The sequence below is a fragment of the Aspergillus niger genome (assembly GCF_000002855.4).
Source record: "Aspergillus niger supercontig An16".
NCBI lineage: Eukaryota > Fungi > Ascomycota > Eurotiomycetes > Eurotiales > Aspergillaceae > Aspergillus > Aspergillus niger.
In genome coordinates, this window is record NT_166531.1 from 82,775 (window position 1) to 107,468 (window position 24,694).

At 50.0% G+C, this 24,694-nt stretch overlaps 13 protein-coding genes across 13 annotated transcripts, besides 1 other annotated feature; 8 read left to right on the forward strand and 5 right to left on the reverse strand.

Moving 5' to 3' along the window:
* Nucleotides 1-182: 182 nt before the first annotated feature.
* On the reverse strand, nucleotides 183-1,341 carry An16g00410 (uncharacterized protein; the record flags this gene model as incomplete). The annotated part of the gene is made up of 4 exons (XM_001397318.1): nucleotides 183-812; nucleotides 864-950; nucleotides 1,000-1,055; nucleotides 1,104-1,341. 4 exons carry the CDS (start codon nucleotides 1,339-1,341, stop codon nucleotides 183-185), a joined length of 1,011 nt encoding a protein of 336 aa, XP_001397355.1.
* A 520-nt stretch (nucleotides 1,342-1,861) lies between these two features.
* An16g00420 (uncharacterized protein) lies at nucleotides 1,862-2,808 on the forward strand (the record flags this gene model as incomplete). The annotated part of the gene is made up of 2 exons (XM_001397319.1): nucleotides 1,862-2,129; nucleotides 2,189-2,808. The coding sequence occupies 2 exons, from the start codon at nucleotides 1,862-1,864 to the stop codon at nucleotides 2,806-2,808; spliced, it is 888 nt and encodes a 295-aa protein (XP_001397356.1).
* A 292-nt stretch (nucleotides 2,809-3,100) lies between these two features.
* An16g00430 (uncharacterized protein) lies at nucleotides 3,101-5,583 on the reverse strand (the record flags this gene model as incomplete). Its single annotated transcript, XM_059744871.1, has 3 exons — nucleotides 3,101-4,946; nucleotides 5,031-5,276; nucleotides 5,384-5,583. 3 exons carry the CDS (start codon nucleotides 5,581-5,583, stop codon nucleotides 3,101-3,103), a joined length of 2,292 nt encoding a protein of 763 aa, XP_059602679.1.
* Nucleotides 5,584-6,198: 615 nt separating this feature from the next.
* An16g00435 (hypothetical protein) lies at nucleotides 6,199-6,435 on the forward strand (the record flags this gene model as incomplete). The annotated part of the gene is made up of 1 exon (XM_059744872.1): nucleotides 6,199-6,435. One exon carries the CDS (start codon nucleotides 6,199-6,201, stop codon nucleotides 6,433-6,435), a length of 237 nt encoding a protein of 78 aa, XP_059602680.1.
* Nucleotides 6,436-6,807: 372 nt separating this feature from the next.
* An16g00440 (uncharacterized protein) lies at nucleotides 6,808-7,893 on the reverse strand (the record flags this gene model as incomplete). The annotated part of the gene is made up of 3 exons (XM_001397322.3): nucleotides 6,808-7,171; nucleotides 7,233-7,599; nucleotides 7,665-7,893. The coding sequence occupies 3 exons, from the start codon at nucleotides 7,891-7,893 to the stop codon at nucleotides 6,808-6,810; spliced, it is 960 nt and encodes a 319-aa protein (XP_001397359.1).
* A 434-nt stretch (nucleotides 7,894-8,327) lies between these two features.
* An16g00450 (uncharacterized protein) lies at nucleotides 8,328-9,227 on the reverse strand (the record flags this gene model as incomplete). Its single annotated transcript, XM_001397323.1, has 1 exon — nucleotides 8,328-9,227. The coding sequence occupies one exon, from the start codon at nucleotides 9,225-9,227 to the stop codon at nucleotides 8,328-8,330; it is 900 nt and encodes a 299-aa protein (XP_001397360.1).
* Nucleotides 9,228-10,119: 892 nt separating this feature from the next.
* An16g00460 (uncharacterized protein) lies at nucleotides 10,120-11,735 on the forward strand (the record flags this gene model as incomplete). The annotated part of the gene is made up of 4 exons (XM_001397324.1): nucleotides 10,120-10,492; nucleotides 10,544-10,690; nucleotides 10,741-11,471; nucleotides 11,538-11,735. 4 exons carry the CDS (start codon nucleotides 10,120-10,122, stop codon nucleotides 11,733-11,735), a joined length of 1,449 nt encoding a protein of 482 aa, XP_001397361.1.
* Nucleotides 11,736-11,989: 254 nt separating this feature from the next.
* An16g00470 (hypothetical protein) lies at nucleotides 11,990-13,272 on the forward strand (the record flags this gene model as incomplete). Its single annotated transcript, XM_059744873.1, has 5 exons — nucleotides 11,990-12,179; nucleotides 12,343-12,409; nucleotides 12,448-12,661; nucleotides 13,084-13,122; nucleotides 13,219-13,272. The coding sequence occupies 5 exons, from the start codon at nucleotides 11,990-11,992 to the stop codon at nucleotides 13,270-13,272; spliced, it is 564 nt and encodes a 187-aa protein (XP_059602681.1).
* Nucleotides 13,273-13,398: 126 nt separating this feature from the next.
* An16g00480 (hypothetical protein) lies at nucleotides 13,399-13,825 on the reverse strand (the record flags this gene model as incomplete). The annotated part of the gene is made up of 2 exons (XM_059744874.1): nucleotides 13,399-13,499; nucleotides 13,624-13,825. The coding sequence occupies 2 exons, from the start codon at nucleotides 13,823-13,825 to the stop codon at nucleotides 13,399-13,401; spliced, it is 303 nt and encodes a 100-aa protein (XP_059602682.1).
* Nucleotides 13,826-14,320: 495 nt separating this feature from the next.
* An16g00490 (hypothetical protein) lies at nucleotides 14,321-16,002 on the forward strand (the record flags this gene model as incomplete). The annotated part of the gene is made up of 5 exons (XM_059744875.1): nucleotides 14,321-14,327; nucleotides 14,643-14,699; nucleotides 14,888-14,995; nucleotides 15,279-15,365; nucleotides 15,914-16,002. The coding sequence occupies 5 exons, from the start codon at nucleotides 14,321-14,323 to the stop codon at nucleotides 16,000-16,002; spliced, it is 348 nt and encodes a 115-aa protein (XP_059602683.1).
* Nucleotides 16,003-16,434: 432 nt separating this feature from the next.
* Nucleotides 16,435-17,871, forward strand: An16g00500 (uncharacterized protein; the record flags this gene model as incomplete). Its single annotated transcript, XM_001397328.1, has 2 exons — nucleotides 16,435-17,389; nucleotides 17,456-17,871. 2 exons carry the CDS (start codon nucleotides 16,435-16,437, stop codon nucleotides 17,869-17,871), a joined length of 1,371 nt encoding a protein of 456 aa, XP_001397365.1.
* Nucleotides 17,872-20,886: 3,015 nt separating this feature from the next.
* Nucleotides 20,887-21,325: a mobile genetic element (Remark: Vader is flanked by 44 bp inverted repeats (IR);~Title: transposon Vader - Aspergillus niger).
* A 394-nt stretch (nucleotides 21,326-21,719) lies between these two features.
* Nucleotides 21,720-23,192, forward strand: An16g00520 (uncharacterized protein; the record flags this gene model as incomplete). The annotated part of the gene is made up of 7 exons (XM_059744876.1): nucleotides 21,720-21,827; nucleotides 21,886-22,011; nucleotides 22,043-22,132; nucleotides 22,182-22,367; nucleotides 22,420-22,672; nucleotides 22,729-22,920; nucleotides 22,969-23,192. The coding sequence occupies 7 exons, from the start codon at nucleotides 21,720-21,722 to the stop codon at nucleotides 23,190-23,192; spliced, it is 1,179 nt and encodes a 392-aa protein (XP_059602684.1).
* Nucleotides 23,193-23,970: 778 nt separating this feature from the next.
* On the forward strand, nucleotides 23,971-24,648 carry An16g00530 (uncharacterized protein; the record flags this gene model as incomplete). Its single annotated transcript, XM_001397330.3, has 2 exons — nucleotides 23,971-24,006; nucleotides 24,058-24,648. Coding segments are annotated over 2 exons (627 nt in total), but the record flags the coding sequence as incomplete, so codon positions are not given.
* Between the last annotated feature and the right edge of the window lie 46 nt (nucleotides 24,649-24,694).

Consider the following 24,694-nt stretch of genomic DNA (forward strand, 5'->3'; position numbering starts at 1 on the left):
TTCTTGAGTATAGCTGCCAATTATTTCTAAGTTGCCTCATCTCGCTATATAGTCCAGTATCTAATTCGAGTTTTGTCTTGCCCTGAGCTGACGTTACATGTAACTGTATCACGATCATAAAGGATGCTTATATACAGAAGTACCCATATGACCACAGATGTAAGCTATGCACGGATATTGATTCAGTTCTCATCCACCAGACAGATAATCTTGCCGGCGTTCACATTTGACTCCAGACGTTTATGAGCATCCGATACATGCGTCCATGAGAACACTTTGTCCACCGTTGTCTTCACCTCGCCTGATTTGATATGCGGAAGGATCTTCTCACAAAATAGATCACGCAACTGTCCCTGATAATCAGCCGCTCGAGTTCTCAGCGTGGTAGCCATCAGCCAAATTCGCTTATTGAGCAGTGCACGCAGGTCAAAGTCGTCCACCTTGCTCCCGCTTAAAGCAGCGACCAGGACCATGCGAGAGTCCATGGCTGCTGAGGCCATGTTCTGGTGGAAATAGTCCCGTCCTACTAGGTCGACAATGAGATCCACGCCGCGTCCATTTGTTTCTCGCTTGACTACCTCGGAGAAGTCCTCTCCAGAGCGATAATTGACCGCAAAGTCTGCTCCAAGGGAGCGACATAATTCACATTTCTCATCACTCCCAGCAGTGGTGAAGATCTTAGATGCACCGCCGGCTTTGGCAATCTGGATAGCGGATTGACCGACTCCAGAAGCACCAGCGTGGATGAGTACTGACTGGCCAGGTTGAAGGTTACCGACTAGATGGACCGCCTGGATAGCTGTGAAGGAGGTCTGTCCGATCAGTCGGATGAAAATGAATGCGGTAGGGGTAACTTATCCTACCTCTGGGATGCCAGCAGCTTCTTCGAAACTCAGCGTAGGGGGAAGATGCATGAGCATCTTCTCTGACACGGAAATCTTTTGTGCATACTGTATCTTGTCAATTGCATGTCCCTGCACTGTGCGAACAATCACATACTGCCCCTCCATATGCAAGACCAAACACCTTGTCCCCCACTTGGAAATCCCCGGAACCTGTTGTTGTCAGCTAATGCCCTCGCAATGCCGAATGGGCCAACTCACAATTGGGGCCCTTCTCTTCCACTATCCCACTAAACTCCACGCCCATGATCTTCCCTGACTCAGGCAACAAAGGATATGGATACCGATCCTCCCTCTGCATTATGTCCATGCGATTGAGACCGAATGCCTTGATGCGAACCAGGATGCGATTACCCGTTGGAACGGGATCAGGCACACCCTCCTCGATGAAGAGGGCATCGGCATTGCCTTTGCCGTTTCTGACCCCAATGGCCTTCATTTTGACGATATTGGGTTGTAGTGTGTGAACGCTGTAGAATGAGGTAAAACGCTTTCAATTTACAAGGCTATGCGACCGGCGCGACACAGAGATAATAATATTAATGATAATGATAATAATGGCAATGGCGCATGCGCCGGATCGAACGCATCCCCGCTGACATCACTTGCGGGGACAAGACGAACGGTTTTGTGGAGTTGGAAATGGACCATGACTTGCCACTTTCCGACGCGGTTCCACAGCTCCGTCTGACGGAGAACAACCCTCCGTCTCTGGATCTGTCGCTCCGACTGGCTCACCCAGTGTAATGGCTGCTGCCACCGAGATTCGATGCCTTCTGGAAACAGGCACGTGGAGGGGGTATATAATATGCCATTCTCGGGGGTCAACCGATCGACTCGTCTAAGCATTTAATCCTGGTCCTATTTCTCTTCCACTAACCGCGTTTGTCATACACGACTCAGTACCTCGATATATATACATATATATCAATATAATAGCGCTCAAGGGCATTCAAACCATGGCCACGACTACCGTCACTGAAACTGCCCCCCAGAACGGCAACAGCGTTGCATCAGCTTCGACCAGCAAGTTCTTCGATGATGTGCACTTCCTCGGTGACAAAGAGGGCAAGGTCGTGATCCGTTCCCCTCCGACCTTCGCCAACATTGAAGATGAGCGCGCGTACCAGAAGCAACATTTGGCCGTGGCCTTCCGTGTCTTCGCCCGGCAGGGATTCGATGAAGGAGTAGCTGGACACATCTCCCTGCGCGATCCCCTCAACCCTCGTCAGTGACCCTGTCTTCCCCCACAGCAACTAACGAGTAACTAACCACCTTTACGATAGACCACTTCTGGATCAACCCACTCAGCATGCACTTCTCCATGATCAAGGTATCCGACCTCGTCCTCGTCAACGAGAACGGCGAAGTTCTCCCGGGAGGCGCCCAGCACCCCATCAATGGCCCCGCCTTCGCCATTCATAGCGAAATCCACAAAGCACGCCCCGACCTCAACGCCGCATGCCACGCACACTCCGTCTACGGCAAGGCATTCTCCTGCTTTGCGCGGCCCATCGAAATGCTCTACCAGGATGCCCTTCGCTTTTACAACGATTTGGCTGTGTACCCTCGCTACGGAGGCACCGTGCTGTCTACCGAAGAAGGAGCCCGGATCGCCAAGGCCCTCGGTCCAACCTGTCGCAGTGTGATCCTGCAGAACCACGGCATGATTACCTGCGGGAGGACAGTCGACGAGGCAGCGTTCCTGTTCATTGCGCTTGATCGGTGTTGTCACGCGCAGATGATGGCCAATGCGGCGGCCGGACCGGGGTGGGAGAAGGTCTACATCAACAAAGAGGAGGCGGAGATGACGCATAGGAAGAGTGGGAACTCGAGTAAGATGTGGTTGGCCTTCCAGCCGTATTATGATCAGGTGGTCAAGGAAGATCCGAGTGTTCTGGAGTGAGCTCATTCAGTTACGATATGATGTTTTTATGATGTTATGTACTTTATGTGTTTGATTGAATGTCGGTTCTGATTTCGAAGTTAATTCGAAAGTGAGGTCCATATACAGGTCGCTAATAGGGTACAACCCCGGTGAACATGGAGGACATGGACACGTCGGGCTCGTTCATGAACCCGAACAGCAGGTCCAGGTCCTGATTGAAGTCCTGGAAGCCAGAGATGTGGTTGGCATGATCGAAGTCGCGCAGGGCTGAAATCCAGACCGGGAAAGGTTTGGAAATCTAAATTTATATCTACCTGGAAGGGATCCTGAATAGCCGGGTCACATCCTGAACGTCGTTAGTGACTTCGGGGTTTGCTGAAAAGTGCGTAGGCTCCTTACCAGTCTGGATGGACATGCCGTTGGCTTCCATGAGCCGGCGAATGATCTTCGACGGCGCTGAGACGCCGCAATTGGGGATGGCCAGCTCGTCCAAACAACGTAAACATACTGTCAGTGGAGATGACGCCTCCTTGCGGCGTGTGCTTTCTCGGATGGCCGGATTGCGCGCATGAATGGTGCAGGCTACATATACCGCGTAGCTGAGCATGTAGTTGGCTCGACGCAGGGAGTAGGCTGATCGATAGGCCAGCGCCAGGCTGGTGATGTTGCGGGCAGCCGTGACACAACGCTCCCAAGAGTCCGCGGGCGGGTCGTCGGAGCGCAGATGCCCATTACCCATGAACGGACGATGGAGTAGAATGATGAGGGCATTGTAGGTAGTTAGCAGGATAATGACATTAGGTGCTACAGTGGCGTGCGGCGATTGGCCATCATCTGCCCAGGGCTCAAATCGCAGCTCCGCCGGCAATTTACGATACCAAATCTCAAGACGACGGTCAATAAGCTCCAGATGCTTGCGTGTCTTGCTACCAGTGGCACCGGCCATGTAGAAGCGGTCAATAATGCTGGTCATAATCTTAGACAGAGAACATAGTTGCTGAAATACGGTCACGGAGTAAATGCGAGTGGGGACGTGAGAGCGGGCAGTATTGTCTGGCTTGAGGGGGTCGATATACGGCGTCCATAACTCGTTCTCTTCAAAGGTATCCATGAAGTCTCGCGACACATGCGCATCACGTAGCTGAATTGTGAAAGGTCGTCCAAAATACAAGCTCTGGAGCTTATCACAGATAAAGGCTGCCCAAAAGACACGGCGTCGGACCTCGATATCCTCCGCACTGGCAGCAACCTCCTTGCAGTCCAGATGCAAGCCGAGGTCGTATACCATGCGCAGAGCAAATCCTGTGTAGAGCCAGCCTTTGGAAGTCTGTCCCCGGGCATTGAAGGTGCTGCCAAGCATAATTAATCCGGCAATGGTCGGGATGCTCGAATGCGTCAACAGCGACTGTTCTGCCAGCAGTTGATCACACCTATCGAAGAACCGTTTGCCAGCTGATTCGGGCCGTTGCGGGTCTTCCCGCACCTCAATGCGTGTCGAGAACTTGCTCGAACAAGCGAAGACGGCATTAAGCAAAAAGTCCGAGCAGTACGGGCCGCCAGTGACGAGATCACGCATAAATGCCGGACGATATGTTAGCAGGAATGTGTGATGCTGCCGGTTCCAGTGCAGATCGAGCAGATGCAAAGCCAACTCGGACGGTATCCCTCCAATGGTCGGTAGACGACGTAGATCAGGCTCACGTTGGCGCTGGAGGGCGGCCTCGACGATAAGTTGATATCGGTCTGGCTCTGCAGCAGGCCGTGAGTTGGCACTGTTGGCTAGGCCGAGAGGGCTCCGGGCATGCAACGCCGACGACGGGCCAAAGATGCCGACAGTGCCGCATTCGTCCCGGGAAAGAAAGGTGGTGGGATCGTAGTCATCATCTTCGGAGCTACTCTCATTCAACTCGTCATTGGGCGTACTGTACACGTTCGAGCTATTGTCCGAGGCCTGGGTGGGTTGGGATACCGGAACGTCGTTGATACTAGCACCGAGGCTGGCCAATGATGCCGGCAGTTGCAGGACTCCGTCCTTGACATGAATAGAGTCAAGGATAGCAGTTCGAGCAACTGGATCAGCCTTCTTCAGTGCAATAATCACGTTTTCCGCCGCACGCCTCTGGCGGTGAGCGGCATTGATGAGAGCCCGGGACGGCCTGAAGCAGCAGCGTCAGCGCATGCGTGGCAAGATGATTGCAGCCAAGGATGGCGAGAGGCGTCCAGGTGGGATGAACACCTACCTCTGGCGGGGTGGGTCGACCACATAGACACATTGTCGATCATGACGCTGACAAGAGCCACAGGTGGGCTTCTCGTTGTCACAACGGATCTTGCGGACGCGACAGAATTGACAGGCCCGGGGGGTGGTCGGAGAAGACTGGCGCTTGGGACTCATTTCCGCACATGGCCGACCTTGCTCGGAGAAATAGACAGTTAGAAGGAGATGAGAGGGGAGCGGACTGTAAGGCAGCGTGGGCCAGGACAGGCTAATTCAGAGACAGCAGGGACCCGATAATCTGGGGGAGCCAAGAGCAGCTAGTTGGGGCCACAGCCAGCATGACGCAGTGTCGCGATCTGACATCTGCGGGGAGACCGTTCAGGGAGGGAATTAAGCGAAAGAATTCCCGAGATACTGAGCTTAGAGGGTATAATGAACAACGGGATTGGATATCCCCGCGCTGTAAGCTGAGCAGGGGGTAAATGTTGAAGTCGAACTGAGGGCTGCCACTCAGTCCCGGTTCCTTCCTCTTTGGGACGAGGGGAAGTCCCGCTGACTAATTGCTTACAACACATTGTGATTGGCCATTGGGTCACGGGGCCAACGCCATCTCACGCTAGCTGTTTACAGATTGAGGTAGCGGAGCATCTCGGTCCGTGAATTCCCGGCATGTGTAGGCCAGCCCGTATCAACTGATCACAACATTCATCCTCGATCCACAATTGTCCCCACTTGCCAGACGCTCAGATCCCCGATCGCTTGAGACATTGAAGTGAGAGTCACAGCGAGGTAGCACTGTGGTTGTGCTGTATCTTTTCCATTCAAGTTCACCAATATTGTCAGTGTACGCTGCCAGCTGCACGGAGGATGATGCTCCGTTAGAGAGGACCCGCGGCAGTCCTTTGTACAGCAATGAAAAGGCGTCGTGGGGGTAGAAAGATGTTGACGGCCACCCTGTGCAACAATCCAGTTCAATGATTTTTTTTGGGTAACGTCGGATGGCATCGATGACCACAGCATAACTCCCAGTTACCCAGGAGGAGTGTCATCACACCCAAGACTATCAGGTACATAAACTGACTTTTGAGCATGCTTGGTACACTGCTAACTGGACCTCACCAAAGTCGAACATCTCATCCACGAACCCCTTGGTCGCTGGTGAGCTGACTAGGGGTGCCGAAGTAACACCAATGGCATCTGTCGCCCTTCGCGCCACCCTCTCATATTCCTGCTACACCATTCATATCTTATCGAGTGCGCCAAGACATGTTTGCAACTGGCCGGAGATGGCGGGGATCGAAACCCCGTTCGGTCTATTCTGTCAGGTCATCGCCGCAGATGAGCTCGGAGACATATATACGGGAGCTGGAGTCTGCTACACTGGACCATGTTCGAGGCGGATGTGCGGTTCCTATCTTTCAACATGATCCATAACCAGTTGGTGGATGATGCAAGGCGGTTATAAACAAGGAATGGCATTCTATCTGACATGGCCGTGGTGTGGTCTCCATGACAGTTGATCAAAAGGCAAGCCGGCCAGTGCGTGTGATGTCCTACGACATGCTCAATGGGGCTTCCAAGCAGAGACTCGGTGACCTCGACAGAGTTACAGCCCTGCTGCCGGGTTCGCTAGCCGGTATCATGGGTAGGGGTATTACATTTACCGCCCACGAGCTATTCGCCTAAACATTTTCTCTGCGGTTTAGCAGAAGACACAGGAATGACCAAGGACTATCTGACATAGGACCAGGTAAGATATAAACAATACATGTTCTAGGAAGCATATCTCTGGCCATAACTCAATGCTTGGGTGGGACCCCCTCGATCTGTGCTCGGATGGAGTCTGTCACCAATTCCTGAAGGCCCTTCGTTTCCCTCACGCCAATATCTTCGTTATCCCGGCGATCGTACAGGGTACCTCCCTCCGACCAGATGCGCCGGAGCGTGTAGACCGTAGCCACAGGGTCCTCCTTCTCCCACGCCTCCTTCTCTAATGCCCGCAGCTCATCCAGTGGGGTATACTCAACGGTCCACTTAACACCAGTCTGGCGTTCAAACTCGGCCAAGACATCGGCCGGCGTGGTAGTGAACGAGTTGACCTTCAGTGCGCGGTTGCGAGCGGCATCCCAATGTGTGAGGGCGTGCACGACAAATTTACCAACACTATGGCTCATTAGCAAACTCGAGATCTAGACGAGGATTTTCCATTCAAGGGCCATCATACTCTGAACAGGCTGTGAGACTGATTTTACCATGCTCATCCCCCACAATGACCGCTTTCTTGGCCAATACATCGAAAGTGCCCGCCTTGGTATTGCGGGATCGACCAAGATAAAACGGAAAATCCACGTAGGGCCCTGTCACCACGTAGGCATACTCCAGGGTACTACGGACCTCTCTGAGAGCTGCGCGGACCTTCAGTTTCTGTTGGTGCGGCTTCTCATGCTGTGAGGCAGGGCTGTATTCAATATCCGTGCCATATTCAGAAGGCAAGAAGCGCTTGATATTGGGAGTTTCGTTGGCCAGTTGAATCAGAGGGATCTGGGCTGCAATGGCGCCGCGACCGAGTGCGGAGATGACGGTGTCCACGCCTGGTGTAGTCGATTAGTTTTAAGGTGCATATGGGATGGGAGGGCGAGTTGCGGCAACAATGTACCTGCATATGCCTTGAGCACATCCTCGCGATTGCCAACATCACCAATCAGGATGTCGACTCCCTTCTGACGCAGAGCATTGAGCTCGTCGGGCTTGCTACTGACGGTGTGGGGGCTAGTGAAGATGGCGATGCGACCGAAGGAGTCTCGGGCGTTGACGATAGCTTCGATAATGTACTTGCCAATGGTGCCAGTAGCACCGAACATGAGAAGATTAGACTTGTCGGACATTATGAACCTCTGGTATCGTCACAAGATTATTTGAATGTGATGTGGTTGCGATGTGGAAGTTGGCAATTTTGGATTTATAATAAAAGCCCGTCCCCGCAGCCCGGCTATCGATGGCAATTTCACCCCGCGGGCTCGGATCGGCGATCCGGCGATTAGAAACCGCATGGCAGTTGATCTCACTGTCAGTGCTCGGACCTATGTTAAATCCTATACTCTTGGAGTTACTACGTAGGATGATTACGGTGCCATTTCCCACTTTCTCCTAGGAGACTTCAGATGTTGTATTCCGGGTAGTTTAACTAATATTTCATTGGGGCTTCCAAGGCTATTCGGTAATCGGCTTCGTATGCGATAGAGAGATAAGAGCACAGCACGCAATGATTGATCGTGTCAACACAAGAAGACGTCATCGGGGCATTCAATCAATGAATGAACTACTGAAATAATTTGGCCGGGTTGTTGACCCACAGGTTCTGCCAGGTTTCCTCATCGGGGATCCATTCACGCAACGTCCGGATATGCCCGGCATCGTCAACCTCCCGAAATCCCTCCACCTCTTCCAACCGTTGCTGGTCGGTCTTGCCTTTGCGTGTCACTCCTAACTGTGTATGAGGCCAATCCGTGCCGAAGATAATGCGATCCGGACCGGCCTGGATCACTGCCTTCGCAATGGGCTCGATGGCCTTCATGCCGCTCTCGTGACCATGGTACAATCGCTCAAAGCCCGAGACCTTCACCCAGACTCGCTTTTCCCGGATCAGGTCCAGAAACGTGGCGAACTCAGCAGAGTACTCCTCTCCGGGGAATGTGCCCCCAAAATGATCAGCCACCATCTGGATCCGGGGGTCCATGTTGCGGATCGTGTCCGCCATGGCTGCCCACGCACTGACAGGGCAGAAGATGCCAATAGCCCATCCCAGCCGGGCCAGCCGGTGGGCCAGTGCTTCCACTTTCTTAATGATGTCGTTGCCGCCGCTCTGTTTGCCGTGGCCCCAGGCCATCTCGTGCAATCGCGCCCCGCGCACTCCGGCGGCATGTAGTGCGTCCAGCTGTTCATCGGTGACGGTGAAGGGATCGATGGTTGCCAGGCCCCGGAGAGTGTAACCGGGCATCTCTTGCTGCTTGGACAGGGTATCAACCAACGGGGCCGGCGAGACCCCTTGTATGGAGGCGTGAACGATCACTATGTTCTTGCATCCGGTGATGACCGTCGGATACTCTGCCATCTGGGCGGCTTGAGGTGTATACGAGCGTGGTACGGCATAGGGGAATTTCTTAGGATCGAAGACATGAATATGGGTATCCCATGCATTATCGGGGACGAGCTCGGCCATGGTGAGTGAGCGGGGCGTGCGATCAGGTCAGACAGACGTTCGGAATAAGTCTTACCAACTTGGAGGCAGGTGAGAACTGAAATTGCAGTGATTCTGGGCAGCCTGAGCTGAAATGAAGAGGCAATGGGCCATCCCAAGCGAGATATGCATGCACGACCGACATATATGTTGCTACCAGCTGACTTCGCATGGCTGCATCATTGGTTGGAGCTTGATGCTCCATCTGCCCGTCCCGGACCGGCGCCGCAGCCGTCGTACGGACTATCGTTGTCCGTCGTGCCATTCTGTTGGATCCCAAGGACACCCAACCCCCGCAGGACGCCTGCTTCTCGAGATTTCCCCTGTAGATGGAAACTGGGGAACTGGAGGATCGGCATTTGATCAGACCATGTCGTGGTGGCGACAAACTAGTGGTCTTGGTCGCGCGATACGGTGAAAATGTCATCAAGAACGAAGGGGAATTGGTTGGTTGATATCAAGCATCTAGGGCTCGACATCGGCGAAGAGCAGAAACACCGATGTGGGCTGAGATATTTCCGATCGGTCAAAGCTTTCACAGCCGACCTGCATCACTAGATCTGCTCGACGACCGTCATCGTGTCTGCAAGGTTATGCCGCAATCTTACTGTGCAACCGGTTCGGTGACCACCTGAGGCTGGCGATTGGCGAACGATGAGGGGAGAGAGACATGTCAAACCCACCTCGCTAAGGTCAAAACCCAACCAACTGCCAGACCCCTTCTATTGTGTCCTCCCCCGCACATCTAGGATTCCCCATACGCCAAGATGATGCCAAGTATGGCGTCCCAGATTGAGGTATAAACGTTGCCTCGCTCGGGGAGTTTTCGATTGTGTCCTCGACCACTTCCTCAAGCTCTCTGTCCACATTCACCATGAACATTCTTGCCACTCTCGCCGGTCTCCCCAGGGAGATTGGCTCTACGCTGCACATGAAGCCTGTCCAGGCGTTGATCTGGCTGGCTTGCTGGGCGTGCTGGACGCTGGGCTCTCTGCAATACTATGCCCTCCCGTTCACTCTCAGCACCGTGGCGGAAGCGCTCGACGTGGCGGAAACCAACGTCTCAGAGGCCAACACCACTACGATGCTGTCCCGTGCTGTAGGGGCAGTCATCTTTGGTATCCTGTCTGATCAATACGGGCGGAAGATTCCCATGCTCATTGACCTGGTTCTCATGTGCGGCTTCACTGTCGCAACGGGGTTCTCGCAGACCTTTCCCCAGTTGATCGGATTCCGGTTCCTCTTTGGTGGGTGCTACAGGTGAACACTGAGCGGGATAATCGTGCTAATGTGTCCAGGCGTTGCTTACGGTGGTACATATGGTCTCGCCATGGCAACGGTGCTGGAAGCGGTGCCGGAAAAGTCCCGCGGTGTGGTGGCTGGCTTCACGCAGCAAGGCTTCTCGTCCGGGTATCTCTTTGCATCTGGCTTGCATCTGGCCATGAGTAGGCTCACACTGATCCCTTTCTTTACTCATTACTCACTCTCTGGACAGATGGCTATGGTTGGCGCTCTCTTTTCTGGCTCTGCGCGGGCTTGACAGTCCCCATCGCTATCCTTCACGCAGTGACCCCTTACTACAGCGTTGCCTCTCCTGCCCCGCAAGATGAAGAGCATGCCAGCGGACCAGCCCAAACTTCTCGCGCGGCTGTGGGAGGGAACCTTCCGTTCCATAAGAAGCTCGCCTACGTGCTCCGCTACCACTACAAGGCCTTCATCTACGCCTGCTGTCTCACTTCCTGTCTGGCTACCATGGGCCACGGCACCATGGATCTCTACCCGACCTTCCTCGTCAGCCAACGCAAATTGAACATCTTGGAAGAGACCTGGGTGACCTGTATCCTGCAGATTGGAGGTATCTTGGGCGGCGTGGTCGGCGGGTTCCTTTCCCACAAGGTGAGCGCTAAGTGGGTGGCGGCAGGCGCAGGACTGCTGATCGCTCCGTGGTTACCACTATGGACGCTGCCCACGAGATGGGGACTTCTCGCCCTGGGAGCCTTCTTTTTGCAATTTTTCTACGGCGCTGCAATCGGTAACTTGGGAAACTTGTTGCAACAGCTGTGTCCTCATCCTGGTATCAGAGCCGCCTTTACTGGTGTCGCATACAACATCGGTAATGCAGTGTCGTCGATCGCACCGACGATTGAGACGTCGCTGGGAGAGCGGTTCCCGACTGCGGACGGGTCACCGGATTATGCGAAGACGCAGATGATCCTTGTCGGGATTGTAAGTATACATGATTCCCATTCTTTTATTTTTTGGACTGTAATTCGCTAATAGGTATGCTATTAGGTTATTTTCTGCTTAGTGTTGACCTTGACTCTCATGCCGCTGAACAGCTTGAACAAGAGCTGGGACCGGGAGGATCCCAATGCCACGGTCCCTGCGACGCATGCAGAGATGGAAGTGATCGATAAAACCGATTTTAAAGCACAGGAGGCAGATGCAGAGAGGGGTGGTTCGACACATGTTGAGGATGCCAAGCCTTAGTTCCATTGTTTTGTATGCTCAAGTTTTACGGTTTCGTGAGGTGGAATGAATGTAAAGCCCGGCTTCAGCGTTCTGAATTGATTTGATTGATAAACAAATGCGCGGGCTGGCCTGGTGATGCTCCTCCCTTGGAATGTTCTAGGGATCATGCCACCTTTTTTCATCCTGTAAAATTAGTGCAGGAAGTAAGTTGCTCAGGACCATGGACGAAGGTTAGACCCTGTACCCGCAACGCTCACCCTGGTCGCTCGCACATGCACAAGCACTGCATAATGGTAGAATATTTCGGCATTAGCTTTGCCCCTAATTCCAGATCTAAGCGCTGCAGTGCATCAGTTCACCTCAAGGGGTCCCTTGGCAGGAAAAAGAATGAGCCGCCTGGCGGGGAGATGCAGCAACGGAATCATGGATTCACTGCGGCATCGAGGAAAGATCGGCGGCCCGGTGGATCAACCATGGAACGCGGGATTTAACGCTCTCTAGTACTGTTGAGGGGGAGTCGGAAAAGGGTGTACCGCAAGCGCTAGGCATGGGATATATTCCTGACATGTAACTCGTTCCGCCCTAACACAGGACCGCTGAAGCTGTTTGCTGAATGAAGCTGCAGCGAGTCTCTTCGTCGCCTCTCGAGGCAAGACTCTGATGAAGGGAATCGAACATGGCTCTGCTCTCTGGTATTTGTGAGATAATGTGAATCAGTAAGAAAGCCTAGGGAAGATGCCGAGAGGCGGACTAGAAGACCACAGAAAATCTCAAAGGATATTAGCATGCACGGAGATATCATTCTCCGACCCATTCGCGATCTATACTTTCTTCCATCGCCATATTTCTTCATGGACGCATGTGACCTATACCCACCTCCTAACATAGATTCCGCACCCCGTATTCCTCAATGGCACACAATGCTTCATGTAAATGCTGGTAAGGTGTTGTTCTCGATCGTTTATCTTCAAGCAACTCTTTGAGGATCGGGGATCCCGTTGAAAGTCTAACTCATAAACCGTCATAAGCGTTATGGCGAGACCTAGTAGATATACCCACTGTATCAACTAGCACTAGTCCCAGTGTAATTACGGAGGTCGGCTAGAGTAAGTACCCATCCGAAGCGTAGCTTTCTGGTCCTATTATGAGAAATAAGTATTAAGGCTCGGGATTCCAGAAGCTATACCGTCTAAGTACAGTAGCGTGGTGATAGCTTGCTGCTATCACAGAGGGTAGTCCGTACAATATATCTAATGTTGCCTTACCGATACTCCAGCTGCGCTCGAATCTACGGGCTCGAAACTTAGCTCCCATATGGCAGCAATGTTGTTACGTGGGAAGGAACTAATTGGGCGGACCAATCTAGGGGTATCCTGACACTACAGACAGGCTTCCTGTTAGGCTGGTGAGCAATCATGAATGGTCCACTAGCCTGAAATGAAGAGAAGTATATTGTTATGGGCGGCTAATTAATATATTTTGCTTCGCGGTAGATTTACAGATGATATTGTCTCAGACTGTCTATGACCTGGGAAGAGACAACCTGCTGTGGTAAGTGGTACCAAGTCTATCTTTCTCGTCGATAGCCCAAACAGAAATCTATGTCAATCCAACTACTTGTACGACAAAAATGAGGCTATATTCAATGTAATGTTATATGTACAGTGATGACAAACCCTGTTTATCTCTGCTCAAAAATTTCCCTTGAATAGCCGATCCTTAACAAAATATTCAGTGCTGGGGCTTCCCACATTCGACGTCCTTCATACACCGAACCCCAAGCTGGCAACAGCTAGAGTAATGACAGGTCCTTAATTGTGGTTGTTGCATCCAGTGACGTAGTCAATTTTGATCTGACAATTGTCCTTGCCATTATCATCGTCCGTAACAGTGCCGCATATCTTACAGTCATGGGCCCTAATGTTGTTGAATGCTGCTTTCATCTGCTCGGTGGTTCTAGTGCACCCTCTAGGCCCCGCAACAAAGACACCGCATCCAAGACCGTCAGGTGCACCCCAGCAGTTGCCCGTACGGCCACTGCTAGAACATGTTAGGTTAGTTAGACCTGGAAGCATAGTATCAACAGCCTTTTGGCAGTATCCAGTCATGCCTGGGAATGGCCATATTGGCTCGAGCCTTTGCAGTTGAACGAAGGACCGGCTATCAAACTTTGGCCAAAAGGAGTAGGGGTGGCGGTCTCCACGCTGTCTTCAGGATCCGCGGGAATAAAGGCCGATGCCAATGTGGAGAGGAATGGGAGAGAGACAATAAGAAACTTCGTGATATGTTTGAAAGGAGCTTTTGGAGTCAGGAGAATTGCTCTAGATGGTTTGGAAATAAAAGTGACTCGAGGGTGTTTAGGGGCCTCCTTATATAAGTCTCATTTACTAGCCTTTGCTTCCACTGTCACCGAACTACGTGGCTAACAACCAAAAGCGGAGACACGAAAAGTGAGAACCTCCCTACGCGGTACACTACTATCATTCGTCCAGGATTAGGTTATGGTGAGTCAGACCATGTGCACTGCTCTAGTAATATTGCACCTGCAAGGGTTTGCACTAGTCTTTACTGGCCTTCGCCACCTACTGTTATTAACCCCCACGATGATTAGTATATAGACCATAAGCTACGCATGGGTATGCCTCTAAGAAACCACCTCGAAGGACTGAAATGCTTTGATAAGAAAGCCCCGGGGAAGCCGAGAATTTACATTACGGAGCTATCAAACTTGTCCGCATAGAACCCTGTATCCAATTAGGCATATACAACTGATGAGGCAATAAGACATGACACAGTAGCACCTTGCCAAGCGAAGCACGCTTAATTCTAGTATGAGCTAACGGCTTTATCGGACGCATTCTTCCTCGTCTTGGTCGCTCGTCGCTCTCGGAACTGATTGATACTGTCCCGTTTTCAATTCATGAGCGCTGTCATTTGAGGTTACATGGGCCAAGTTCAACTCCAAGACACCAGCGCCTAAGGGTTGACTTTCCAACTATGAGAGTGAGATTATACTCTATGGATACCCTTAGAATCTACGAAACACTCCGCCGTGGCATATATTGCCTATGGAGAGTCAATACCTTAGGTAATATTAAGAAGATTACCAAGGGCACTAAAGGAGCCGGCACTGCGCTGCCTCGACGTCCGGCTAGGCTGGCATAACCCAGGGTGGCCAGTGCGAATGATGGCATCGGCCGGCGTGGTCAGTCGAGTCTCAACATCTTCACCTTCTTCTTTGGCTTCGAACTCTTCCCTTTCGATTCGATTACCATGTGGTTAATCAGTACATGACTCTGGAACACGCTGGGTCGCATGGAAATCTTTAAGCATCCTTCCCAACATTGGTTTTAATCTGACATCCGTGTACTCGGTGTGAGACATAGACATGCAACACTTACCCTTCTTTACCTAGTCCTTAGCCCTAGTAGAAAAACGAGCAAACAAATATACATACGGCACTCAACAGGGAATCTAGATATTTGCTTGGCTTTACACTATTCTTGGTATCAAGAATTTTGCCGAGGTCCCCGTTGCACCTCTAGTTCTACTGTAAGGAAGGTAGTCCTTACAAGAATAGATATCCACCTCCTCCCAGTGCGAACCTGAGTATATATGGGATTCTAGGGGTCTGCAGAGTATCTGCGGGTAATGATAGCCTTATGGTCTTGTTTTGACTCTTCCTCTTGGCAAGGTTCTTGACACCTACCAAAGAAGGAGATTATAGATCACTATACAATTCTCGACCACAAAGCTGCACGTTGCATTTGCCGGTAATACCAATTCCAACCGATACTTTCATATTTAACGGATAATATTTCCTAGGGTCCCACTATGTTATGGGACCAGGCAAACACGTCGAATGTTATAGATTATTTTCGTTGTGGAACCAAGACAAGCAGCCACAACATTTGCCAGAAGTAGTATAGTGGCCCGCCCCGACGTACAGGTAATTGCTATAAATGGGGCCAGGGCTGACATCTTTTACAGATGCGTCGAATGAGAAACCAACATAAACAGGGTGCAGCGGGGGTGAGAATTGTGGTAAATAGCTCGGTCACTTGTGTACTGCTATTTGCGTCTCGGAGGGTTGGGAGAAATGGCGAAGATAAATTATACTGAAACTAGGGTGAATTAGTATGCTTAGAGGAACTTTTTCACAGGCGGATCACATGTGTTAGATATTACATGACAAGGGGTTCAGCTGAGCACGCCCTTTAGGGCATTAAGAGCCCCATGCGGCGCAGTAACCGTGCGTATTATGGTAAGCCATTTGACTAAGTAGTAGTAGGGCCTAACAAGGACAAATTGATCCTTTCCCAAGAAGGTACCTGTAGTGGGTCCGTTAAGGGTCCAAAAGGTCCACAACAAAGAAAGCGAAGCCTCAGAAGTACGCCTCTATTTCCGTAGAATTTCTTAAATTGTGGATATCGCAACAGGCTTGAATTGTAATAAGGATGTTTCGGTCAATCATGCCCAACCCGGGTAATTTTATTTAGCGCTTCATGGAGTGATGTGATTTTATATCACTTGAAGTTGGCCAACTATTGCAGGTGAGTAATCCTTCGTTACCACTAGCAGAGACGTTGTCTCTTCCCCCCTCTGCCCTACTAGCCACTGACTGCTTACCGTCTGCTGGGGTGAATCTCTATTGCTCCCTGAAATTTCTGTGTACACTCGAATCCTTTCAGTACTACACAACGAGAGAATCGCCGATATGTGGCGGCATATGAAATTTAGTGCCTTCCACATAGTCACTTTGGCGTTGGCTGCGCTTCTTGGGATCTCTATCTGGTCACTGTGGTTAGGAGTTAACAGTGATAGAGACAACATCCATCCACTGCTCAATCAACTAATCCCCGCTGGCCACTGTGCTTGCCACACTGCTGCTATCTTTGAGTGTGACAGCTGTCTTCGATGCCCCGCCCAGTTGCCCTTTCATGACACTGTTTCCTCGTCCTCTGCACCTCCCACGCGAACTTTCTTTGATCCGCTTGAGTATTCATACAATGAGACTCAGTGCACCACTCTCTTCCCGGGCCTTTTTGAAGATCCCATCCGCGCCCAGTCATTCTGGACAGCCAGGCATGGAATCAAGAGGATTGATATTGACAATATCAAAATGGCAGACGGCATGGCTAGGGTGGCTATCTATCAAGGACGACTTTATGTCCTTAGAGCTCTGGCGAAGGGGGAGGATCACCGCCGTAAGATTCTAGGGATCTTGGCTTCAATTCATCGCGCCCTCGTCTCGGCTCCACAGCTCGCTGTCATTCTAAACACGGAAATTATCTTTTCTGTTGAAGACAAACTGGAGGACGTTGCTGGACCAGATCATCCGCTCTGGGTGTTGGCACGGAAGGCTACTGAAGAATCCGTATGGCTTATGCCAGACTTTGGCTTCTGGTCTTGGGGCCACATTGATACTCAGATTGGGCCATATGACGAGGTAGTCAAACACGTGGAAGAGCATGAGCACCCGTGGGACGAGAAAGAGAACAAACTGGTCTGGCGTGGAAAGCTCAGTTTCGCCCCGAAGCTACGACGTGCCCTACTCGAGATTGCACGGAATTACGCCTGGGCAGATGTGAAGGAGGTCGAGTGGAAGAACAAGGCCAACTACCTTAGCATGGACAATCATTGTGATTACCGGTTCATCGCTCACGTGGAAGGTATGGGGTATTGCATCGTCTAAGCATTACCAATATCGACGAGATAGTCCAGCTAATGTCTTCTAGGTCGGTCCTACTCAGCGTCTCTCAAATATCGCCAAGCCTGTCGATCGGTAATAGTGATTCATGAATTACAATATATTCAACATCACCACTATCTTCTCGTCTCGTCCGGTCCGCAGCAGAACTTTGTTCAGGTGGAGAGGGACTGGACGGATTTACCGCACAAGATCCAAGAGCTTCTCGATAACCCTATCAAGGCTCGCATGATTGCAGACAACAATGTGGATGTATTTCGCGAGCGATATTTGACTCCAGCTGCTGATGCATGCTACTGGAGGGCGTTGCTGCAGGGGTGGACCACTGCATCGCCTCAGATCACCGAAACTATGAGTGACCCAACCAATGTCTCTAACAAAGGCATTCGGTACGAATCTTTTTTACTGCTAGATCCCAGCAACATGATGCGCTTTAGGCCTTGAGAATAGAACCATGTATTTTATAACTTCGTTGAATGTCGATCGAGTCGGTCCACATGCTGATCTGGTGAGAGCGGATTCCTCCTATCCTCCGCTACTCCAATAAACCATATAACCTTTTCCTAGGGCAACGTAATACATACGTAGAAAAAGGCTATTTAATCTGAATGGGCTGCTATTTTCCTCGGGTGTCAATTTTCTTCTGCCTCATCTTCCTACCTTATATCTATCTGGGCTTATACCCGGCGCTGTTTATTTTTCGTGAAAGATATATAATAACACATTCATGGTTAGATGACATCGGAATATTATAAGTTGGGATCCATCTAGAAAAACCGCAAACTCGCCGAGTCTCGGGGAGCCTATGAGCGTTGGGAACCAGGGCAAGATAAATTTGTGCGTGCGTACGTGTGTGTGCCTAAAGGGAAGGATTCGTGCCACGGAAGCCACATATTCTACGGGAATTGTGAACTGGTATTTGTAGAGTGTAGCTACTAAGAAATAATGAACTTGAAACAATACAGCAATGCATACCGTACAGCAAGGTCTAAGCTCGACCCTCCTCCATCTGGACATGATGTCCATCCACTTCGGCGAAGGTTCTCCAAAATACCAACTTGGAGAAGTTCCCAAGTCCTCAACCCGTGTTACTGCATGTTACGCATACCATGGACTCGTGTATAGTGTTATCAAGTAGCTTTGGGTAGACTAGGGCTTCTAGAGAGCTAGGCTACCTCCAATGGGACTACGGCATCTGAGGACAAACATATCAACGCGGGCCGTTCATGCAAGTACTACTTTTGTGGTATCTAGTTCTAACAAGACTGCGTTGAGACGATCTCACCATGGTCTGGATTTCATTCAACTCGGTCTCTAGGTATTCCTGCTGCGCCGCACTGAAGTTAGAGCTGTACCGGACACCGGGGTATTATAATGCTCTTTTGACCAGATGCCTTGCAGCCAGGTTGGATCCATTTGCGGACGGAACAACGTCGGCCTTGCTGGGGAAAGGCTAAAATGGAATTGCCAGGGCATGGCGAAGAAACAGCGTCGAGATGAGGAACTTGATGGTGGCAGCTGAATTAGCCATAGTGGGAACCGACTGTAGAGCTAATACGATATAGCAAATGAATGTGTGAGTGAGTAAATTCAGCAGAACAAAATGGTGTTACAGTGAGTATATGTTTCTCTGTCTGAATGAGCGACAGAAGCGTAAAAGAAAGTCACCTCCATGCACAACTCGAGGAGGCTGGCTTTTAAGTGACTTTGATGATGCCTGTCTTTCCAGTGGCAGATAAGGCATTGTCTTGTTGTTCCCTCATTGCTATATTCTACTGAAAATCTTATCTACCCTTCCCCTGCTATCTCCGTAGGCTTTTAGTGTTTCTATTAAATTATCAGTTTATTACGGAACCTATAAGAATCCAATCTCCGAGGATCCTCCAGGCCAATTACTAACACCAGAACATGCATATTGCTCCTGGCGTCAAGCGGAAGATGATATCTGATAGAATTAAATCAAGATAGCGCTGTGCGGCTGTTATCATATCTTATTAGAAGAATTTCATTTTTAATACAACCACAGTATTGCGAGATATTTGATTTATTAATTAATATGGACTATGCCGACACAGGGCCTGATAAGGACTGTGTATAGACCCAAGCTGATAAATGGAGCTAGAGATAGAGATGAACCGGTGTGCTATTTTCTGGATAATTAAATTAACCGACTGTGCCCCCTCATAGCGCTTCTAACTGGAACCCAGTCTCATGTTGCATCACTAACAAAGCCTTGTGGGGTTGACAATAAGAACTCTAATTTAGTGTTCCCCCCCTCACCCGGGGATCATTTGACGGATAAACCTCGCTGAAACTCATGATTCTTGGCAAGATGTCACGTAACGGATTTTACGATATGTAAAGCTAGAGAACACGCTAATCTATATTTACAATTACATACTATGTTAGGCAATATTTCAGTCCATTTCAGTGAATTAAAGTATCATTATAAGAGTCCATCATTGTCACGTGATTCGTTTAGATTGTAACGACTTCTTGGAGTGAAAGTTGAATTTTCGTAGAATGGTGTCCCAAAAGTGTAAGTACACCATCCCTACTCCACCAACCTGGCACTAGAAGCTAGCTCGCTCAGGTTTCTCAAAGAAATCGGAAGGAGCTGGACCATTAATACACTAGGGCTAGTGCTTATGCCAAGCAGCCAATCTCCGTCGGTGGCCGCGAAGTGGTTGATCGCCAAATGTAAGAGACTCTCTTTAGGGGGAAAAGTCAATACAAGGTCGACCATAAGGCCAGCATTACCCGCAGATACTCTGCGGACCCCTAAAGTACCCTATATACTCAGGTACACACACATACAAGTGGCTTGTAAGGATTCACTTCCTTATACCAAACGATCTATATTCGCAAGAGCCAGACAATTGATGAAAGGTGGAAAGACTTGAGAGAGTGGGCGACGCTACGGTTCCTAACTAGGATCTTTGTTATGCGCAATCGAAATGAACAGCTCCAGAGAAAGGGGCTACCCGTGGACGAAGATCATCTACTCAGGGTAATATCAAAGCCGTCCGTTATAGTAGGGAACAGGCTCTAGTGCGTGTTTGCCGGACTGAGATAAGAGAAATACTGCGTGCGGACTTTGCAATATAACAGATAATAAATACTATATAATAGTTACTGCTCGGCGCTTTGTGTGCCCTTTCTTTAGTATAAGTAGCTGTGGGGTCCTGCTTGGTAACTGGTCTATATAATACGGTATACTATTTAAAATATAGATTTTCTGATTTATAGATCAGTATCCTGTAGAAGTAATATTTATGTTTCTAATTATTATGTAGTAGCTGAGTATAATAATATATATCAATTAAAAAATACTATTAGATTTTATTAATATGTTTAGACATGGCAGGGCTCATCTGCTGGTGCCGGACTCACCCGGGCCCGCTCGTACCGGGCTGAGTCAGATCCTGCTGACTAAGACTTGCGGGTTCAGAGCTGCTAACGTAATCAACGGTCGAACGGGCCACACGGTCAGGCGGGCCATCCTGAAATCCCATATAAAAGATGTCTTTTTGATTCTATTATATATCAACCAGTACTACTTCTATGAAGCTCTAACTTTGTAGATAGTTTATATATATAAGAATAAGTATTCCATGAATTTTTCAGATTTTTAGAATTTTTACTTTGATAATGAAACCAGATTCTTATATAATACATATAAATACAGATATTGTAATATGATAAGTCCATAAGTAAAAGTATATTCATTTTTAGAAGGTATATAGATATTATTTATATTATTTAAAATCTATATAGAAGAAATCTAATTCTTCTAGACCTGGATGGTAGAGATATATTATGTTTAAAAAGATATCTTTTGTATAGTATTACCAGATGGCCCGCCTGACCGTGTGGCCCGTCCGACCGTTGATTACGTTAATCCAGGCTCGAGTAGGTAGAATATCTCCTTCCTCCTACAGTTTAACTATTCTATAATTTTCTGAATACCTCTCTAGTTCCTGTTTTCTAGCATCATCAAGCATTAATATAAGCTTCGTTTCTAGTTGTTCAACCAGCCATATTGCTTCGTTTGATTCTACGGACCTCGTGTCTCTCAGTACAGAGTTTCTTTTGGACTCGCAAGTTTTATAGGACAGCACAGAGCAGCACATTCCGACGGATGTCTTATCTCCGAGGAAATCCCCGAGTCTTTAATTTCCGACCTGCTGGGGATGTCTTCATCTTGTATTAAAGGCTGTCCAGAGAGCAGGGGTCAAACTGCTATTTTGACCAGGAATTAAGCATCACACTAAGATATTCCAATCTGTCCAATGACGGTCTCTCAGGAATCCCGACCGCTGCAGGTCCTCATCGTCGGTGCCGGCATTGCGGGGTTGACGGCTGCCATTGCTTTGGGCCAGCAGGGCCATCACGTTGTGGTACGTCAACTGCTTCTATAGAAACATCGACCCCGAAAAGATATACTGAGGACTACAGATTATCGAGAAATCCAAGTTTTCCCGCGAGACGGGCGCAGCCATCCATGTGCCTCCCAATTGCACCGCTCTGCTGAATTGGCTGGGCATTGACCCCAAGAACTTTGGTGGCACTTTGTTGGAGCAGGTATACCTAGCACTCCTTGATATATGCGCAGGTGCTAAACTTACAGATTCATCGATATGACCATGTCGGCAACTTGAAGTACCTGAAAGACTTTTCCGAGATCCGGCAGAAATGGCAGGCAGTATGGCCCCCATACAAATTTGGAGAGACGAATCACACTAACAACCCAGGAATGGTATCTGGTCCACCGAGTCGACCTACACAACTACCTCAAGCAGCGCGCCATCCAGACAGCCACACTTCACATGGGCTGCAACATCGTCAATATTGATCTCGATGGCCAGCGCCCATCTGTCACACTCGACAACGGCAACCGACATGAAGCGGATCTGCTCCTCGGAGCTGACGGTCTGCACGTATGTACTACTCCTTGCTGCTGACGATAAAATGTCTACTCACCGTATATAGTCTGTCGTCCGGGAGGTGATCGGACAGACACCCCCTCCTCCCTTCCCGGCTGGCAAGTCGTGTTTCAGATGGCTTCTGCCGACGGAGAAGTTGCGCCATCTCCCTGCCACCCAGAATATCGTGCGCGATCCCGGGGTGTTCATCGAATGGGCCGGCGGAGATCGCCGACTCGTGGCTTATCCCTGCTCTGACAACACGATGTTCAATCTTTGTGCATTCCTTCCCACTGCCGAAGCTGGTGATGCCGCCGAAGGTATTTCCCGCCCCCCTAACCGTGTCGCTTGAATTTGTCCATAACAATTATCGCAGGCTGGCAAGCGGTCGGCAACAAGAGTGCTCTCGTTGATGGATTCTCCGAATTCAGTCCGGAAGTCAAGGAGCTTGTCCACGGAGCGGACGAGAATCTCAAGGTCTGGGAGCTGTTCGATATGAAGTCTCTCCCATCGTGGGTTAGGGGATGCTCCGCTTTACTGGGTGATGCAGCACATCCTTTCCAGCCCTGTGAGTTCCTCACTCCACCACTGTCGGCACATAACCTAACGATAGCAGACATGGGTCAAGGAGGCGCCATGGCCATTGAAGATGCGGTTTCCCTAGCGGTGTTGCTCCCAGCTGGGACTCCCGTGAAGGACATCCCGGCTCGGTTGGCCCTGTACGAGAAAGCGAGACGGTCGCGTGTCGACTTGGTTCTGGAGTACACACGCATTAATGGAGTAGATGAGATTGATACAACTGCCAAGCGCATTACTGGTGAGGTTATCGCCGCTTGTTGACGAACGCAAACTGACGACTGTAGCTGCCGAGATGGTCAAATTCATGGGCATCTGCTTTTCGCATAACGAGGTCCAAAGCTCCGGGGCGCTACTTGCTTCTCAATAGAACAATTGCCGAATGGGTTGTTTGCGTGCTGGTTCTGCGTCACAGCCTGCGACCGCAGACTGTATTTGCCATCTGTCTTGTAGAGATTAGACGGGGTTTAGAAATAAAGAAATATAGGAGTAGAATCATAGTACTAGACATATCACCCAGTTGTATATATTTTCCTTTCGTCTGCTTTTAAATGTTACTGGCTAAACTCATAGTAGAACTGAAATAGTCTCATTGGTGGTATACTAAGCAATTGTCCTCTGGACTCATCGTGTTACTACTGGTACTCCACAACGGGGATCAATAGCTTTGCTCCCGCAGATATATATTCGGGGCTACTAGAGAATGTACCCTCGCCCATAATTGTACGCCAAGAACACCAAAACTTGACGTGAAAAACATCCCCTAAGACTCAAGCGTGCATATGTACCGCATCCAGTTTGTAGCTGAAGAAGTGGTTGCGAGAAACATCATGCTGAAGATCGTCGGATGCGCCAAGCACTTCGCCAAAAATTTTCGCGCCTTATCCAAGACAATCTCCAGCGAGAGCCACTCTCCACCATTCCCCTTCTGACGTTCAGATATACTAGGTTGGTTATCAAAACCATAAAAGCACACTCTCTACTCAATACCATAGATACTGCAAGGCCCCCTAAGCAACATCAGACAGCCATCCCTGCAACAATGGCGACAGACTCCGAGCCCCTCCGCTTCGCCGATGTAAGCCCAACCACAGCACAACATACCCACTTTCAACTGACAAGTAACCAGGTAGCGGTAACCTACACGGCGGACCAATTCCAAGGCATCTACCGCGGCAAACAATACCATGCCCCGGACTTCGGAGAAGTAATCCAGCGGGCCAAAGCCTACAACTGCGAGAAAATGATGTTGACGACCATGAACCTGGAGGGTTTCCATCGCAACCTGCAACTTGTCCGCGAGCATCCAGAAACATGCACCCTCACACTAGGCGTGCATCCTTACCACGCGGGGGAGATATACGCCTCTACCAACGAACCATCCTATCTCTCCCAGATCCGCGAGATAGGCCAATCCCTCCTGCGCGAGGAGAACTCCCCGCTCGTAGCATTCGGCGAGATCGGTCTGGACTACGAGTACCTCGACCGCGCGGACAAGGAGACGCAGATCCGCGCATTCAAGGATCAACTCGAGCTCGCAGTGGAGTTCCAGCTCCCGCTGTTCCTGCATGTTCGGGAATCCTGTGCCGATTTCATCGAGATCATCCGTCCGTATCTACCCCGGTTACCCAAGGGCGGGCTAGTTCATTCCTTCACTGGCTCTGTGAGCGAGATGCGGCAATTGACCGATGAGCTGGGACTGGATGTCAGCGTGAACGGGGTATGTTTCCGGACGGAGGAGCAACTGGAGATGGTGAAGGCGATTC